General features: G+C 38.4%; 1 protein-coding gene across 2 annotated transcripts; it reads left to right on the top strand.

Annotated features, from left to right (window-relative positions):
• Nucleotides 1–1,021: 1,021 nt before the first annotated feature.
• Nucleotides 1,022–14,867, top strand: ZDHHC13 (zDHHC palmitoyltransferase 13). Of its 2 annotated transcripts, none has more exons than XM_082762443.1 (17): nt 1,022–1,065; nt 1,623–1,765; nt 2,159–2,281; nt 2,750–2,827; nt 3,927–4,071; nt 5,346–5,410; nt 5,955–6,117; nt 7,105–7,230; nt 7,569–7,702; nt 8,406–8,509; nt 9,232–9,353; nt 10,405–10,467; nt 10,842–10,935; nt 11,376–11,459; nt 12,469–12,626; nt 13,730–13,827; nt 14,420–14,867. In XM_082762443.1, exons 1-17 carry the CDS (start codon nt 1,042–1,044, stop codon nt 14,553–14,555), a joined length of 1,860 nt encoding a protein of 619 aa, XP_082618569.1. In that variant the 5' UTR covers nt 1,022–1,041; the 3' UTR covers nt 14,556–14,867. The 2 variants fall into 2 exon arrangements, with proteins under 2 accessions (XP_082618569.1, XP_082618570.1); XM_082762444.1 differs by lacking the exon at nt 1,022–1,065 and adding an exon at nt 1,130–1,234.
• Nucleotides 14,868–19,057: the final 4,190 nt, after the last annotated feature.

Here is a 19,057-nt window from a genome sequence, read left to right as displayed (position 1 = left end):
TGGATTCTCTCAAGATAGCTGATAAATTCTTTTGGTCATTTGCTGAGTACTGAGGTTTTAAAATGAAATATTTAGATGTTGTTCTAATAATAAATGAAAGGCTTATTGTGACTGTACAAAACAGAAACTTTTTTCCTTAAAAATAGTTGGGGAAACTGCACACACAGACCTGGGGAAGGAATGTCCTTGTGGCAACAGCAGGTGCTCGCTGGTTAGAGGTTGGATTTATGATTGCTTGAAGCCGTACTCTGCCCCTGCTGTCAGTGGGTTGGGGTAGGACAGCTTAATCTTCCTCTTTTTCTACCTGAACAGAGATAGTGCTTTAACCAGTTCATGGACAGTCATAAACGGGGCACAGTTTTATTTATTTAGGGCTCTGAAGCTGGTGCAGGGCCTGGACACAAGTCCTGTGAGGAGCAGCTGAGGGAACTGGGGGTGTTTGGTCTGGAGGAGGCTCAGGGGAGACCTCATTGTTCTCTGCAACTGCCTGAAAGGAAGGTGTGGGGAGCTGGGGGTCGGCCTCTTCTCGCAGATAACTTGTGATAGGACTAGAGGGAATGGCCCCAAGTTGTGCCAGGGGAGGTTCAGGTTGATAATGAGGAGACGTTTCTGCTCAGAAAGAACAGCCAGGCACTGGGACGGGTTGCCCAGGGAGGTGGTGGAGTCACCGCCCCTGGGGGTGTTTAAGGAAAGGTTGAACATGGTGCTTAGGGACACAGAGATGGAGATAGCAATAAATAAACCATAGAATCGTTAGGTTGGAAAAGACCTCCAAGATCATCTAACCCATGTCTGACACGGTCCCACTGCCCCCAAGCCTCCCCGTGCCCGACCCCAGCAGCGGTGCCACCACATGGCCGCCACCCGGGGCGGCACCGGGCGGAGCGGCGGAGCCCGAGCTCGGCCGTGGGGCTCCGCAGGCCCCGGCACTGCCCCGAACGGAGCCGTCCCCCCGGTACCGCCGCGGCCCGGCCCGGCCCCGCCCCGGGCGCCGGTAACCAGGAAGCAGGAAGCGGCGGGCGCGGAGCTGGGGCCGGGAGGATGGCCGGCGGGGCTGGCCCGGCGGTGAGGGGAGCCGCGGGGACGGGAGGGTGGCGGGGCCCGGCCGCGGGTGCCCCGGAGCCGGCTCGGCACGGTCCCGGGGCTGGGGCGTCCCGCTGGCTGCTGGCCTCGGGGAGCCGCGTTGGGCGCCACGGGGGGGAGTTCCCTGGTCCCTCGCAACGGGCTCGTGGGAGTGCGCCTCTGTCTGGGGGGCTCCCGGGGCGCTTCTCGTGTTTCAAGGCTTGAGGACGGAGCTTGTGGCAGCTGGTGTGAAAGCCTGGGCTGTGGGCGAGCAGCTGTCTGCGGTCAGGGTGTGCTGTGGGGAGCTGGTTCTGCAGGGACATCAGCGCCTTTGTAATTTTTGTCTCGGAGAACTTAGCGCTGTCCTCCCGTATCTCAGTGCTGAGAAGAAAGATTAGCCTCTTGTCAGGTGGTTTTATGTTTCAGTTGCTCTAAATCTACTTCCTTATTTGCATTAACGTGACTTCGCAAGTCCAATGTGTGCCTCTACTTGTAAGGAGGGAGGGATGGTATCCCCCTTCTAATTAATACTTATTGATACATATTTTGTTAACCAACAGTGTAAAAACCATTGTCATGGGCCTCATCGACCTCATATGCACAGCTGTCATAGCATCCACAGCGAGAAAGATCTGCCGGTGCTACCAGGATCACATCCGATTGTTGAGGACCCGAGCTCGTTTGATATTGTAAAGGCTACACAGTAAGTGTACCTTCTGTGTCTGCAAGATGCTGAAATAGACAGGTGTTCCTCCCATGTAAGCTATGCTGGGTATTTTAAAAATGAAAATAAATATTAGGGTTCCATCACCTATCTCTAGTGAAAGAAGATAAATCATTTAAGTATACTATTATAAATATTTTTATCATGAACAATGATAATCTCGTTCAAGTCTGTTTTGTTTGGTAGAAAATTCTACATATCAAGGCTCAGACCAACTTATTTTTGCATGATTTCCGTTGAATACAAAGTGGAATTTGTTCACGTAGGAACCATTGGATGAGGCTTATTGTGATTTACTTTTTTGTGCATGTGACACTCTTTAATTTGGAGGATATTTCAGAAATAAGTAAATACTTGTTTTTCTCTTTTAAGGTATGGAATTTTGGAGCGATGCAAAGAACTGGTAGAAGCAGGATACGATGTTCGACAACCAGACAAAGAAAATGTGACTCTTCTTCACTGGGCAGCGATAAACAACAGACAGGAGCTGGTTAAGTAAGCTCTAGAGACCCTGTGAAAGTAACTCAAGTATTATGCTAGTGTTAGTAATGATTGCTTTGTTGCTATTGCACTTGAAAACAAAGGGAGTGTGCTGCTTAAGTAGAAAAGCATAAAATTCAAATTTTAACCCAATTACGTTTGTGAAAATGTCACTGAAATATAGTTACCGTGGTTTTTTTTGTATGTAAAATTATGTAGTACATGAAATCATTAGATTTTCCCACATTTGTTTTGTTTAAGAAAGATTAAAGCTGACTTCGTAAGTGTCTTGCTAATTACCATAGTTTTTTTCTTAAATAACTTCTCAAAGTAGCATCATTCACTGCCAAAATATTTTTGCTTGTTTGCTTTTCTAGTGAAAATTTCATTATAAGCTATTTACTACTACAGCTATATTATTCTTAGTATAGTGTTCTAATGCTTTATGTCTCTTCTTAATCTTATTTTATTGCTGTTATACAGATACTATATTTCCAAAGGTGCAGTAGTCGATCAGCTAGGTGGAGATCTGAATTCAACTCCCCTGCACTGGGCTATTAGGTATGCTGCTTGCCACTCCTCATTGTAAATCCGCTAGTGTTAAGAGTAGCGTTTTGTGTAGGACAGAAGTGGTCATCCTAAATCTGTGCTGTTTTTCCTTTATTCATGTGTACAGAATTTCATAGCACGTCCATAACTATGCTGAAATGTGTTCTCTGATTCTTGGCAACTTTGCAGGCCACAAAGTTGAGTTATGTGTGTATCCATGGATTTCAGTCAGACTTGCATTTTGAATTTTCTCAAGAGCAATGCTTTTTAGCCTTGGCCTCTTAGGTGCTGCCTTACTAGGCAAAGAAGACTTAATATTGTTCCTTCATGGAAGTTAGCTTTTGATGCCTATTAGGGCATAGTTTAAGTCTGGAAACATGGTCTTTGACAGACTTTGTCATGTCTAGTTAATTTGCTTTCAGTTGTTTTAGCTTCTGCCCTAAATTAACTTGGTGTGCACCTGTAAGACTCCATGCTTCCAGTCCTGGACTTAAAGTAGTAGCATGCAGCAGCAGAGCCAAATTATGATGCCACATTGCTCAGCAGCACATAGATTCCTTTGGCCTTTTCCCCCAGCAGTGCCAGGATTTTTTCTTGGGCTTCTTATAGCTGCCACTGCAAACATGAAGTACCTCTTTCTGAGCAGCAATAACTGTTAGCACTTGTGTGGAGTAAAATCATACTGGCTTCTAGGACAGGACTTGAATAAAATGATCAAAAGAACGATGCACTTCTCTTTTGGGAAACAGTTCACCTTAAGTACTGCTTCTAGAATAACTAAATGCAAATGCTCATACTGGAAGAATATTGCTTTTCTCTGGGTTTCATATTCTCCTGAACAAAGAGGCTTTTTATGAAATTGACTGCTAATGGGAGAAACTACTGCAGAATAAACACTGTATGTTAAATTGCCAGTTTGCCATAAATTAACTTATGGAAATAAACATTTAATCTTCTGGTATAAACCTTAGTTTTTAAAAAATGTCTCATGAATAAAAATACAAGATTCTGAAATTATTTTTTTCAGGGTATCTAGGCAAGGCTTTCATTAAGATTTACTTTTTTTTTTTTTTTTGTCATTACTATAGTTTCATTTCATCTATCGTTACAGACAAGGACACCTGCCCATGGTCATATTATTGTTGAAATGTGGAGCAGATCCCAGTCTTATTGATGGGGAAGGATTCACTAGCATTCATTTAGCAGTGCTGTTTCAACACATGCCCATTATAGCTTACCTCATATCAAAGGGCCAGGTATGTTGTTGATGTCCCAACAATTGTTGATGTCTCAAGAATTGTTTTCTAGTTAGGAGTAACTGCTTGTGCTTTATAGATATATTGCAGAATTTACTGTTCTGTTTCCTATATGACAAGCAGATATTTGGCAAGTATTTCCCTGGGCCATATGTTCAGAGAAACTTATTTAAAAAAAAAAAAAATAAAAAAAATTAATGCCTTCTAGTCGTCTTGTCATCCTTGTACAATTCAGAGTTGTTAAAGCTCAGCAACATGTGTGATGCTGTGTAAATAACAACTGGCTTTTAAAACCGATAAAAAAAATATTTTATGAAGTACATCATGAAGCATCTACTCTTTGATTACAGACTTGTACCTAGTAACATCTGCAATTGGCCATCAGTTGAAGCATGCATAATATACAGAATACAGAAATTTCCATTAAAAAAAGTCACACATAGTCTGATTAATACATTTTGTGTCATACCCACTTCACATCTGCTTAGCTTATACCTGAAGTAGGCAGAATTGATGACTGCTGTAACAATTTGCTAATAAAATTGACAGGAGAGTGCTTTTATGATCAAGAGTGTTTTTTTTCAAAACACCATCTGATAAGATTTAAACATTTGGTGAGTTTATTTTCTTTCTCGTAGAGCTCTCTTAAATAGCAAACCAACTTCTGGAATGTAGATATAGATGGTATACATCACAAACTTATGAAAGTTTATGTTCTATTAAAAAATCCAAGTGCTTACAAAACATAACTAAATCTACTCAAATGCGATGATGGGTGGATGCAGGAGAGAAGGAAACTTTTGTTGTGAAAGAGAAGGGAAAAGATTCGCTAATACGAGGTAGATCTCTAATTATGTGTAATGTGTAATCATTTTATGTTCTATTAATAAACCAGTTTTATGTACTTAGACATTCTGTTATGCACCTCTGTTTACACAAGGATCATAGTTAATGTTGCTTCCCAAAGTAAACTCTATTTATGGTATTTTTGCTGAAGAGAGGACAAGAAATACAGTTAATTAAAGGAATGATATCCACATGATTCCTTTTAAAGTATCTGTAGTGGACACTCAGCATATCCTGAAATGAATGACATGCAAGACCCATGGAAGGAAGAAAATTTATTTAAATGAGCGTTGGCTTCTTGGCTGGTATATTTTGGTTTCTTTCCGCTTCTGCAGTGTAGCTAAGTCAGCTGTGTAGCTCAGAATCTGACAATCTAAGTGTTTACTGAGATCAGTGATACTCTCTTGTTATCTTCTTCTTACACTTAGAACATAGATACAACAGACTTCAATGGACAAACACCTTTGATGTTATCAGCACAAAAAGTGATGGGGTAAGTAGTGAACAATTTAAAAAGAACCTGTCGCTCACCTCTTTCTGGGCACTATCCTGAGTCTTCTGAAAATGTTTAGTGACATTCCTTTCTCTTTTGCTTGTACAAAATAAGCAGTATTTAAGAGATGAGAAATTATGAAGTTGCTAACTAGGTATAGCAAAGAAGGACAAAAAGCAACCTTGAAGAAGTTTAGGTTTGTGGTTGGTTCAGCTGCAACATACATCATTGTGCTTTCCTAGAAATGAAAGTAAATGAAAGTGTTCACAGTAAGTGCACTTAGTATCTGTGATGGAGATGCAAGCTTATACAAAATGTAGAAAGATAAAATCTGTGTGTATAGCTCGTGTCTGTTAAAAGTCCAGAGAAAAATCTTGAGTCCGAGTCCCCAGTTCTAAACTTGGATCTATTATTGATGAGCTTGTTGAGAGACAGAGTATCTGCTGTTACTTCACAGATCTGAGCTGTGATTTATTTTTTACAAGGTGTTCAAGAGTTTTCTCTCCAGTACAGATCATTTTCTGTTTAACTTTATTCCACCTAGACAAGAACCCACAAAGTTTCTACTGAAGTTTAACCCTTCTCTCAACGCTGTTGACAATGTTCAGAAGAACACTGCTCTGCATTGGGCAATAACATCAGGAAATATTAGTGCAGTGGATCTATTGCTGGAAGCTGGTGCTAGCATGGACATAAAAAATGTCAAGGTACAATTTCTTGCATTATTTTAGTTTCTTTTGCCCATGTGGCATGAATGCATAAAAGGAACATGAAGAAATACGTGAGCCCTGTCCCTTTTGGATATTCTCTTGAACGTGGAGGTGAATAAGAAAAGCATCCTTACTTGGGAAGCCAAGAGGAATGAGCACTTCTGTGGTGTGGCACAAAGTGTGAATGCTGAGATTCTTTGCGATATTCATTTAATGAACAGCTAATTCTTTTGATCACTCTGAGCATAATAATTGCGTCATTTGCAGATTTTTTTATTTTTTTATTTTATTTTATTCAGCTGTTCTCTGTTTTAAAACATTGTTATGAGTAATGCTTTTTGTCAGTTTTTTCAAAAATAAGTGTCTTTGTATTCACTGAGACTTGTAAAGACTTTAAAAGGATGAATATGTCATCCTGAAAATATTGAAGTTTGTCCATCCCTGTTTGTAGGTGCAAGTCAAAATTGCTAGTCATGTAAAAATCTTAGTCCTAATATTTGTAAAAACTGATACCAAGAAGTATAAATGTTGAAATTATACGTGTGTAGATATATATATATATCTCCTGTATGGATATTTGTATAGTGTAGTTACTCAGGGTTGGTGTATTAAGCTATGCAGCTTTTCCATCTGCTACTTTTTTGCGTGTGACTCTTAGAATGTTGCTGTTTGATTTTTAAGAAGTTAACGTAAACAACAAACTTTCCCTTTCAGAAAGCATGTCATACTTTAGCTGACAGTTTAGCATTTCAGGTTAGCAGAGAGAGTGCAAAGGTAATTCAAATGGATGCAGTCTGGTTGAAAGTATCAGTCTTTATAGCTACCAAACTCTGAATTTACCCTACCCTTGCCTTAAAGAAAAAAGGGGTTTGGAGGAAGCAACTACTGAGTTGTTCTTGGTTTTTGCTAAATTTATTTATTATTTGTTACAAAGGAAAGCATTTACCTGTGAAGTATGTAACCAAATAAACTTTGTTGTTAAAGGGAGAGACACCGCTTGACCTTGCAATTCAGACTCAGAATCGCTTCATAGTCTATATGTTAACAGAAGAAGAAAGAATGAGAAGCAGAAGAAATAGCAGGTTACTGAGAATAATGGAGAAATATGAGGTAATTTCGTGAGTTATAATTGATGGAAATAAAGCTACAGCATTCTGTGCTCAGGATACATGAAAATTATTTTCTGAGAGCTCTTGTGGATCTTTGAAAGCTTCCAAAATAAGACACACAAAAACAAAATTCTAAAGAAGTACTTAGTTGTGGTATAGATGTGGATCTTCTCTTTCCCCTGTTGTTCCCCCCCCCTCCTGTCTTCCCCCAGTGTATTGGTTTGTCGCTTTGTCTTACCTACCTTGAGTCTCAGCACTTGTTATTATATTATCTGAATGCTCCTGAAGTAAATCCTGCTTGAATACTTTGTCATATTTTAACAATAGTCATCTTAATAGCTGTTCCTGCTGGTGGCGTCTTCCTTGACATTGGTGTGGGCCATAGGATACGTAATGAACCTAAGTTCTGATTCTTGGCTTTTGAAAGGATGTCTGCTTCTCTTCCTGCTGCTCGGGACGGCTCTGTTTGTGAGGTTTGTGCATTTATCTCTCTGTATTTACTTTTTCTAGATACCATATATATTTATATGTACTTTTCAGAATGATCTTGAAATGGAATGTCTGGTGTGCAAAGTCATAGTTTCTCATTACTGAGAGATGTGAGTAAAAACAAAGGTGCAGTCTGTTAGCTATTTTAAATGATAGAGTGTTACTGAAGTTCTACGCCTGGTAGATGCTAGGATAACCATTCATGGCACTTAGAAATGTGCTTTATTTCAACTTTTCCCTCTGTATTTGTGATCCAGCATGAGTTTTAATGAGCCATTCCTTCCCTCCCTGCTCCCCACACCTCACAGTGATATCCTAAGTTGTTGCACAGGCTTCCTGTTTCCTGCAGTGGTCATCACACCACAACAGTCAGTATTCATTGAAATGGCAATATTATTAGTCTGTAAATAGAGAAAGTTCTTTTCACCCAGTGCATCAGCAGTTCAGATATATAATATTAGGCTGGAACAGAGCACTCTTCAGTTTATTTTTGCATTTTTAACCCTGTTATGTATCTGGCTAAAGAATGCCTTTGAGTGGCAATTTTTGATTGCTTTAAGAGGGGCTTAAAGTATGCTGAGTGAAATTTTTTAAAAATAACAAAACTGATGATAAACGTATACTCCACTAAGTTAAGTTTTTAAACAAATTAAAGACGAACACTGCTTTCTTTTCATATTCTTTCAGGCAGTTTGTGGGCCTCAAGAATCTAAGGTATCTTCCCACAGCACTGTTGCTAAGTTCAGTCTTCTGGATGTCTGTGACCTGGTTTTTCTTGTTTCTGCCTGATATCCTTTTTGCTGGAGAAATTCAATAGAACTTTCCTTACACTTCCTAGTAAATCTAAATCTAGTCATGCAAATAGTAACGAGCAGTCCCAAATAATTCCACATGACTGTTAATGTCTGGTAAGATTGGTTTTCTTACATTGGGCTGGGGTTAAATAACTTCAAGCTTAAATGAAAGTTGTATATGGACTAAAAGTATGTATCTTCTTTTATTTCTAGCAGATATTTAGTAAAGGGGAAAATCAGGATGAAAAATGTCCAATTAGACTAGAAAAGCTGGTTTGGATTTGGGATTTTCTGGTATACTTATGAAGAAAGGTTTCCCAGTAGATGTTCAATTACTCCAGAAGTTGTTTTTCAGTGTGTGTCTTTGGAGTGACAAAGATAGTTCTAGGATGACGGAAGTTGCATTTGTCTATCTGAATTTATTCAATTGTTTTAACTGCGGAGGAAAAAAATAGAGGGCAAGACTCAAAGCTCTCTGAATAAGAGCATGTTTGACAACTTAGGGGGTTGTGCAGCAGTCAGTTCTCACAGCTGCTGGAATCTTAATACTAATCAGGTATGCAAAAAAAAAAAGAAAAAGTATTCAGAGTGGAAAAAATAAACTGAATTCATTTTATATCTGCTATATATTCAAAGGCAAAAGTCTGTACTCTGCTAGAGAGGATGACAGGGGATATTGTAGTGTGTAAGAATATATTCCTTAACCTGAATAATACATACAACCAATACCATTTCTGAAATCGCTGTCATGGTCAGCTTGGTGGGTTTTCTTTATTATTTCTATAAAACTTGGAGAACTGATCCTGGGTATATTAAGTCTTCAGAAAAAGAGAAAAAAGAGGTAGGTGACTGTAAAATAAGTGGAAGGACTAGCATGCTACACTGTGCGTTCCCTTCTGGTTGATTTTTTGTCATCAACTGTATCTTTTTTAAATTTGAAAGCAGTAAGATATTCTTTAAGAATTTTTAGCTCCATCATCAAACAGTGTAGGTTGTAGATAATTCCTCTTACTACTGATTATTTCCATATCTTGTTCGTTCTGCCATGATTTCCTTGCCTCCATCTTCTCGTTGAATTGTGAGCTTCAGCCAAGCACACAGATTCATATCACTGATGTTACCAATGATATAAACTCATATAGAACTTCACTTAATAAATAAAACTTCTGTAAGGTTTCCATTCCAGTTGTCTAATGTTAGCAAGAGGTACTCACAGTGCTTTTCTACAATTGTCTATGCTCATAAAACATACTAAAGGCTAGAAATGGTTTAAATTGTCACATGCTCTCAAGATGTGTATAATGATTAAATCTTTATGTTTAAGTTTCATGTGAACTATGTGCTATTTTCTAGTTGTATTTTAGAAAGGCAAAAAGAGATGGCCAACCAGTCCATAGAACATTGATTGTTTGGTCCCTTAGCCTATTGATTATGAACAACATTTTGTTTGTGATCTCTCTTTGTTCTCCATGTGATTGCATTTCTTCACACTGACAAGGAGAATAAACGGCAATTTTAACTTTGTCAATATTGTTGCCACGGGGCTATAGCAGTACTAGCTATCTAGTACTGATAAAGGAAGACTAAACATAGCAGCTCTCCTCCTCTCTTTAACATCTAGCTGACGATGAGACGTACCTTGTGCCTTAATACCATCTAATTTCATAAGAGTATTTCATCCAGTTTATTTATTAATTTTGGCAACATAGAGCTACAGGAATAAAGTTGCATTAGTCTTTGCTGCTCTGTTTGTCACGGAACTTATCTTGTCCCTGAGTAGCAAGTGCTTGGTTCTCAAAATACTGAATAACTGCAAAAGGCCTAAAGTAAAAAATCTTCAAAGATTCTCCATAAAATGCAATCCAAATACAAGCACAAACTTTGTCTTTCAGAACATTGTAGCTCTTGCGGAAGCAGGATGCTTGGACTTCAGAACATTTTGCACATCTTGTCTTGTAAGTGAAGCCTTGATATTTCTTTTCTTTTTCTAGCCTGTTTTTTACTCAACACTACAATATTGTTTTTTCCCTCACTTCTTGTAATGCAAGTATGATATGCCTTGTCTTGTCTATGTTACTTAGATTCCTTTTCTCCTCTTATGGTCACTAAGTTTTGAGATCCTTGGACTGTATTCTTGATAAAATAGTTTTATTTCTGCTGGTTTTTTCTTTTTGGTAAAATTAAGATGCATAATTCTTATCTGTGTTGTGAAGCCCGTTACGTAGTAATAGTTACCATATATGACAGTGCTCTTCGGATGAAGCTGCAAACCTTGAGTAAAATAGGTGCATTTGTAATGACTGTATTCCTTTCTTTCGTGTTCAACTAGGTAAGGAAGCCTTTGAGATCTGTGCATTGTCTTGCTTGTGATTCCTGTGTAGCCAGATATGATCAGCATTCTCTGTGCATTGGGCAGTGCATAGGTGAGAGTATTTGTTTTATCAAATCTGAAAATTCCATGTGTTATCTCTGCAACATTTTAAAATGTTTATCTCCTTAGAAAGCGAACAGATAAGAGAGTACACAGTTGATATTGAAGGGGTTACTAATGTGAAGGGGTTACTAATAAGCGCCAGGGAAAAATTACTTAAATGACAGAGAGAAAGACAAGTAAAATGATTAAAGGAGCGGGGTAGAGACTGGTTGACTTTATTAGAGCTAATTTTGTTATATAAATTGGGATCGCTTACAAGAGAAAGTTGAGAAAGAGGTCAACCTTGTCAAACTTGAGTATAGGAAATAAGGTAATAATAGGAAATGGTGTAGATTCTTCTTATTCCCATTAAGTTAAGGAGAAATTACAAGTAATGCAAAATTTTAAAATGTCATGCTTTTTTTTTTTTTTTCCTTGCCTCAAATACAGGCATGGGGAACCATCATTATTACCTATTGTTCCTGTTGTTCCTAGCTATGACCAGTGTCTGGCTGCTCTATGGAAGTCTTCTGTGTATGTATCAATGAGTTTATTTTAATTTAGCTTTCAGGGACCTGTGCATATAGTCATTATTTTTCAACACTTTATTTCTGTCTAGTGTAATTATACCTGCAGAAATAACATAAGATGATACCAAATTTCATCAGTGATCATTTTCTCTTTCTAAATGAAAATAAGTCAGGACATTGGAATCTTTGATCAAATGTCTGTTACGTTTGTGTTGTGTTAAGATATAGCCCTAGTGGGATTGTCCATTTTTCAAAGATACAATATCAGAGACCATTTTTGTTAGAGATAACATAGGCAAGCTGTGCTGAAGAGGGTCAGGATACAGATTCTAGTCTGTATACCCCTTCCTGCAATTGAAAAAAAGTTTGTAAATATATTATTACAAAGGCTTTGTTGTTGTTGTTTGGAAATAGCTATGTTGAACATTTGCTAAAGCTTCATTTTGTTTTTAGTGTTGTGATAATTTTGAAAAGAGAATTACATATCTCATTAATAATCCAAAATGTATCCCTGAGAAATTGGGGGAAAAAAAAAAAAAAGAATTCTGGAGATGTGGAGAGCCCTTATAATGTAATTCCTGAGGATAAGTTCACATAGCAAAAACTTCTTTCTTGTCATTTTCACAATCATGTCTTCTTTTGTTGATGATAGTGTTTAAGGTAAATGATAAATTCTTGTCCTAAAATTACAAACAATCATGCAGTAAAATTTCAGAAGGCTTGATAATAAGAGGTAATAACTTACTTCAGTATTACTAGTTTACTTCAAAATAAGAACAAAACAAAAATCTAGCTAATGCCTTGAGTGTTCCTTCCTTGTATTATGGACGTATAATAGGAAGATTACGCAGCAAGACTAGCAAGCAGTCACATAACACTGTGGGTGTTTTTTAAGTGAGGAAATGGTATTTCTAGAGCATGTGGTTATATAATATTCTGTGCAAATATATTTTTGTTCTGTTTTTAAGTGGCTTATGTTAAAAAGGTAATTAACTGATAATGTGTCTTGTCAGATTGGTCAAACCACTGCTCAACAAGTTACCATCAAGATGGAGCATGGACATACGTGACACAGATAACATATTGCTCTCCTTGGGTGTCCTACATCTTCATGCTAGCCTGTTTCCATATTGCATGGACTTCATTGTGGCTAACTATTCAACTTTACCAGGTATTATTTTGCTTTATTTTATGTTCCTTTCTTAACAAGTTACCAAATGAAAACTTCTAGGTGTCCTGCTCCCATAAAAGCTTTGTACCTGCTTTACTTCTCTGATTTATGCCACATCTAGGTGCTTATCTTAAATCCCAGAACAGTCCATTAAGTTTCATGGATACTTGTATACTTATCGTTCCCCTGTTAAAAGTAGGATCACAGTCTGAAAATCATTCCTATAACTGAATTTTGGTTTCACTACTCATCAAAAATTCCAAACCTACAAAAAGGCATGTTTAAAGGCAAGAAACTTCATTAACTAACAGAACTGGAGTTACTGCCTCACAACAGCATGAAAACTCGATCTCACAGTTGAAAACTATATGACAGAGCTCAGCAGTGTACAAGAAAAAATACACAATTGTAAACGTGTGCTGCTTGATTGCTATAATGTCCAAGGAACTGAGGGGAAAAATAACATTTTTTTTCTTGTGGGGGGGGAAAAAAAATCTAGGTAGGATATTTACAACGATGTATTGTGTTTTGTACACAGTTATTTGTAAGTTGTTCTTTATGATGCTTAGTATGTCATGCAGCAAAGCAATTTTGCTGCCATTTATAAGGGTCTTATAAGATTATGTCGTCAGAAAAAAAAAATAAAGAGAAGGGAATTGGTAAGGAAAAATGCGGGAAAAAAAAAAAAGAGGTTTGTGAAATTCATTGAAACAAGACATGGAATCAAGAAAATGAGTAAGTTATCATTGACTTCTGACTATTTTATCTTTGTCTTTTCTGGAGGATCTTTTCCTAACAATTTCTGTGGTAGAATATAGACAAAACCTGAGGAGATGTACGTGCTTAACTGCTATAGATCTTAAACTTCTACAGACATTTGTATAAAAGTGTAATCATTATGGTCATCCCATTTAAGCTTGATTTCTCAGTGGAAGTATTGATATTACAGCTTTCTGGATTCTGTTTTATCCAAAGTCCTTTACTATGGCAGTAGATATTTGTTAGATATGGCCAACTTCTCTTCCCTCCACTTTCAATAGTATTTTTTTGTAAGACCAGAATTTGAATTTATGATGTCCACTTCTTTTTTTCCTTTCTGTAAGATTGCCTTCTTGGGACTGACCTCACATGAGAGAATGAACCTACTGATGCAGAGCAAATCTTCTAAGCATCCTGTTTCACTCAGGAGAACTTCATACAAGTGAGTATTAATGAATAGGGTGTTTTAGGCATGTATCTATATAGCACTGATTTGTTTCACTAGTATGTAAAAAACAAACAAACAAAAAAACTAGTCTATGGTCATGGTAGTCGTGCCTGTTAGGAGTTACAGAGGTTGTGCCAAAATCAGCTCTAACTAGCAGAAACTACTTGGGGGTGGGGAGCAAATTGTTCTTGAATTTGTTCAAGATACCACTCTTGATGTCTGTTCTGGAGATCCAGAGAGAGTATTAAGGTACTGTCGCCTTTCTGACTTGTCATGCAATATTTGGCTCAATAAAGAAATTAGTGCCAAGATTTCACTGTTATATCAGAACTTTGTAATCCCTTGTGTGTTAGCAGATAAGATCTTACTGATTTTAAGTATTTGAGTTGAACTTATATGTAATACATGTTGAAAAAGTTCAACAGGGGAATAATGCTGAACAGAGAACTCTTATGTTTCTTTGCCTAGAGCTGTACTTGTTGATAGCTTTATACCTTAAGAGTACTGCTTAATAGTGAATGCATAAATTTGATGTCCACAGTCATCTTTTGTTAGGTTTATTAATGGATGTTTCTCTCATTTTCAGTCTCGGATGCTTTCAGAATCTTGCAGACTTCTTTCAGTGTACGTGCTTTGGTATGTTCAAACCCAACATAGTTGACTGGACCAAGCAGTACAAACTTTTTCATCTGGTAAAGGAGAAAAATGTTCATTCTGTATGAAGTTTTGCTCGATCTTTAAAACTGCTGAACTGAACAATAAATAAAACTGGGTATTTTCTAATTTTTACACATTGTTCTGAAAGCTGCTTGTTTTTGTTTCTGTTGTTTTCAATATTAAACCTATTTTGCGTAGGCTACAGCAGGTTTGAATATGGAACAATCACTGTGTTCCCACATTTAGTATGAGCTTAAACTGTTTGAAATTTCATGTGATGACACTAAATATATTTTTAAAGTAAAGTTTTTATGGCAAAACTTCAAAACCATGTTGATACACTTCGTGTTCTTTTGCAGATAATAAACAAAAATTACATTTGAAAACTAAGATGAGAGTTCATGTTTAAAAATTCAATATAACACTCACCCTCTAATTTTATTGGTTATCTTATGTTGATAAAAAAAAAAAAAGGAACAAAAAAAATCAAACATATTAGAACTCTGTATTCAGTGGGTTTACGTGTTTAAAAAAAAAAAAAAACAAAAAAAAAACCACTATGCTTTTGAGTATATTTTACAACTAAAATAGATTCAGGGGATGTGTGACCAATAGAGTTTAAGAACAGGTAAGCACAAAGCTATAAGAAAAAGCCTGTTTGCCTTGTGTTTTGCATGTATATATGCCTTGCTAGTTTATGAAAATGAATAAGTAGATGATTGAAAATACCAGTGTATATAACAGGGAGCTATTCTCAACCGCATACATAAATCTATGCTTATCGTGCAGTCATGTGCCCAGGATGCAAAGGCCAGTCCAGAGTTGCAGGCTGGGCAGTGCGTTGGAATAGAGGTCAAAACAGTTAAAATGAAAACTAGCAGAGGAACAGATCAAGATCAGAAAATGAAACTTAAATACTGTCTGGAACTGACAATGTAAAGTAACAAGACAGAACTCTTGCAGTTATGAAATGAAGGGCTTAATTAATCTCAGTGAAATGCATTGATCTGACATCTTGGGGCATAAAGCACAAGCAAACTGAAGTAAACAAAAAATGTGAAGCAATACGAGTATTTTATTGTATCTTGAAAACATACAGTAACAAAATTGACAACACTGTATTCTAAGAAAACTTGCTATTTCTTCAGAAATGGCTGCCTTTGAGTGAGAGTTACTTTTTAATTGTCTCAAAGTGAGTAACATCTCCTTTGCCATAATACAAATAATGTCAAAATGTTCAAAACACCACTAGGAAACTGGCCTAAGTCAGAACATTCTGACCTTTACAACTCTGATCCATAAGGTATCTCAGTCTTAATGGGACAGTTTGCTGAGTCTTTCAAAATTCAGTCTAAACTGTGCTAAATAGTAGTTTAAGAAGCAATAATGTTCCTTGCACAGAAGTTTTTGTCTTTATTTGCTCTAAAGTAAACATAAATCTAATTTTATCAGTAAGGTTTTTTTAGGCTATTCTAAGAATTTCTTAAGATACAAACTTGCAAGCTGCAAGGTGGAGAATATTAAGCAAATGCCCAAGTTTATTAGCAATCTGTGATGTTTTTGTTTTACTTGACAACTATTATCTGCTGATATCAACAGCAGACTGTCTGTTGCATCCACTACTCTTTTACATTCTTTCTTTTTCGCTTGAGTGAGGCCACCAAAACTAATTCCTTTGGGACTGGAATTTTTTGTGTAGCAAACTGAAAAAGAAGGAGAGGGTAAATAATGGGAATGTTTTCATGTGTGCTAACAGCTGCGTATTTGAGGTCTCAGTAGGCAAGTATCTATGTTTTGAGAAACACAGACCACACTTCGAGCTAACTGACATAGCTAAGTTCAGTCCTGTGTGTGCTTACTCTCACCAAATGGGCATTGAAGGTAAAACAGATAAATCTGAGTTCTCTGGGGTGCTTTGCTGATCTGAAATCTAATCCTCTTTTTATGACCAAATCCTGCTACCAGGCCAGTCTATCTCCTTGCTGTATATGCATGGAAATTCAGACAATAATGAAAGGAAAAAAATAGTTGTGGCACTCTTCATGTACTTGGTGACTACGTATGCCACACTGGTTTGGAAACTCAATGTGAGACAGTCCCCACCCCACCAAGAGTGGATGAAGCTTTCACTTATGAATGCCTATTTAAAAAACAAGCAAACAACAACAAAAAACAGGGTTTTGTAGTATAATTGAAAAACAAACAAACAAAAAAACACCTTTTAAGAATTGTTTAGTGTGTCAACAGTGGTTACTGGGGGAGTAGATAGGGTGGTTGTAGGGAAAGTGTTCTCTTCAACATCCTGCAGAGGGCTCTCCAGTCACATGTGCCCTGTTTATAGCATGGAAAATAGAGTTGCTTAGCTCATGTAATTAACACAAATCTGTGAACTGATGATCCTGTGCTTTTAGGAGGCACTGACTTAAAGACTGGCCAGCACTGATGGATGTCAGCACCTTCAAAAGCAGTTTCTCAGGGGACCTTGCTAACTAGCTCCTTGAGCAGCCTAAAGTCTCTTCTCCCCATACCCAGGGCTGAAGTTTTGGTGGCAGTTTTCCTTCTGTCGCCAAAAATTTTAAACTCAATCGCTTCATGGTCACTATGACCAAGATGGCCGCCAATTACCACGTTCCCCACAAGACCCTCTGGAGTCATCCTGGCCAGGTGGTCTGCAATAGACTCCTTAGCTTATCGCTGGCGTGCCTGGTTTTATCCCTTTTCCCCTTTGACTCTAGTTTAAAGCCCTATCTATCAGCCCTGCTAACTCCTGAGCAAAAATCCTTTTCCCCCTCTGAGAGGGGTGTATCCTATCTGGTGCCAGCAGGCCCGGTGTCATGTAGACCTTCCCACGACCAAAAAGCCCAAAGTTCTGCCAGTTGCACCAGTCCCGAAGCCACACATTAATGTGATGAGTCTGCCTGTCAACATTGATTCCCCCCTGCTGGAAGGACAGAGGCAAACACAACTTGTGCCCCTGAACCTTTAACTTGTCTCCCCAAAGCCCTAAAGCCCCTTTTGATCGCTCTTGGACTTCTCCTTGCTGCCTCGTCGTTACCAGCCTGAAAAATCAGTAGCAGCTAGTAGTTGGTGGGCTGTACCAGTTGAGTGACTTTCCTGGCAATGTCTCTCACCCGAGCCCCAGGAACGTAAGAGAATTCCCTGTGGGTTGGGTCCAGTTGGCATATTGGGTCCTCTATCCCTTTCAGAAGGGAGTCCCCCATGACGATAACCCTTTGTTCTTTCTTGACAGATGTAGTGATGCGGGGCGTAGGTTGCCTTGCCTTAGGCATCCTCTCCAACTGGGATGGGCTTTCGTCTACATCATTATTTTGACTGTCATGTTCTAGAGCCTCATAGCTGTTATATAAGGGTAGATGGGAAGGTGAGGTGGGCAGGGAGAGGGCTTGCCTACCACCCCAAGCAGGAGCCTGCTTCCATTCCCCCCCTTGTCCTAGGTCCCCTGCTACTGCCTGGCAGGGTGAGGGAACTTTTGTATTCTGTGTAGCAGGAGACACTTGTGCTGTGGCAAGCTCACAAGCCTGTCTCAGGGAGGGTAGAGTATGTGTCCACCAGTCAATTTCCCTTTCTGACTCCCTGATGCTCCTCAGCCTACTCACCTCCTCCCAAAGCTCCGCTACCAGGCCAAGCAATTCTTCAACCAGGGCACACTTCCCACAGGCATACCCCCTGCTGCTGCTGTCAGACACCGACAGAAGACTCGGGCACACCCTGCAGCCCAAGTTTTAGAAACTCCAAATCTACAGACAGACTTGGTGTTAGGAGTTGTTTAGTCTCAACCCCAGTATCTGTTGTTTACTTATGAATTATTTGAATAATGAGATGCTTGAGTAACTGAAGTATACACAATATATATTCTCAGGACACCCTGAGAACAATTGTATACAAAGTGGTGTTAATTTGCAAGCTAACATAACAGTTACAGTTGAATGAGGTGTGTTAACAGACATATTTAGTGGTAACATTTGGCTCACCACACAGGCTCCTTTACAGCCGTATATTTTGGCTATGGCATTATGAAGCTCCACAGTAAATCTGGTAAATGTAGGATTTATTGACATTAATGACGAATTCAAGCATTACAGGCTGCTGATAGTGCTTCAGTTTTCTGAGAAGGTCAGAGAATATTTCCTGCAGAAGAGCAGCCAACAGTCTTCCTCAGATTTCTCTTATGACTAACCCCATGTTCAATAAGCACTATGGAAAGAAGTTAAGAGTTTACTTTATCCAGTTCCTAATGCTCTATGAAGGAGGTCATTAATATATATATATTTGTTATATTGCCATCTCATTTAACTGAATAACAGACTCCTACATTATCTTCCTAAAAGGTTTCTGCTTACGTATATTTGTCTTCCATGATGTAGCCTACAGGTCTTATGAGTAATTAGATCTTCCAATGGCAACTAAGAAAGGGCAAGAAGAAACAGCTTTTATTTAAGGGTGTGTCAGAGTTTGGTGCGAACATGAAAGAGGAGGGAGCTATGGAGGGGTGGGGAATTACCAGCCCTAGAAGCATGGGGAGTGGTTACCAGTGGGACTGTATAAC

Source organism: Aythya marila (assembly GCF_965140915.1).
Source record: "Aythya marila genome assembly, chromosome: 5".
Lineage (NCBI taxonomy): Eukaryota > Metazoa > Chordata > Aves > Anseriformes > Anatidae > Aythya > Aythya marila.
Note: the sequence above shows the minus strand (reverse complement) of the source record. Positions and strands in the feature narration are given on the sequence as shown.

Excerpts from the sequence above, each read along its gene's own strand:
- ZDHHC13 (XM_082762443.1), top strand. The coding sequence starts at position 1,042 with ATGGCCGGCGGGGCTGGCCCGGCG. Across the intron at positions 10,468-10,841 it reads CATTTTGCACATCTTGTCTT|GTAAGGAAGCCTTTGAGATC; the intron begins GTAAGTGAAGCC and ends GTGTTCAACTAG. Across the intron at positions 11,460-12,468 it reads GCTCTATGGAAGTCTTCTGT|ATTGGTCAAACCACTGCTCA; the intron begins GTATGTATCAAT and ends GTGTCTTGTCAG.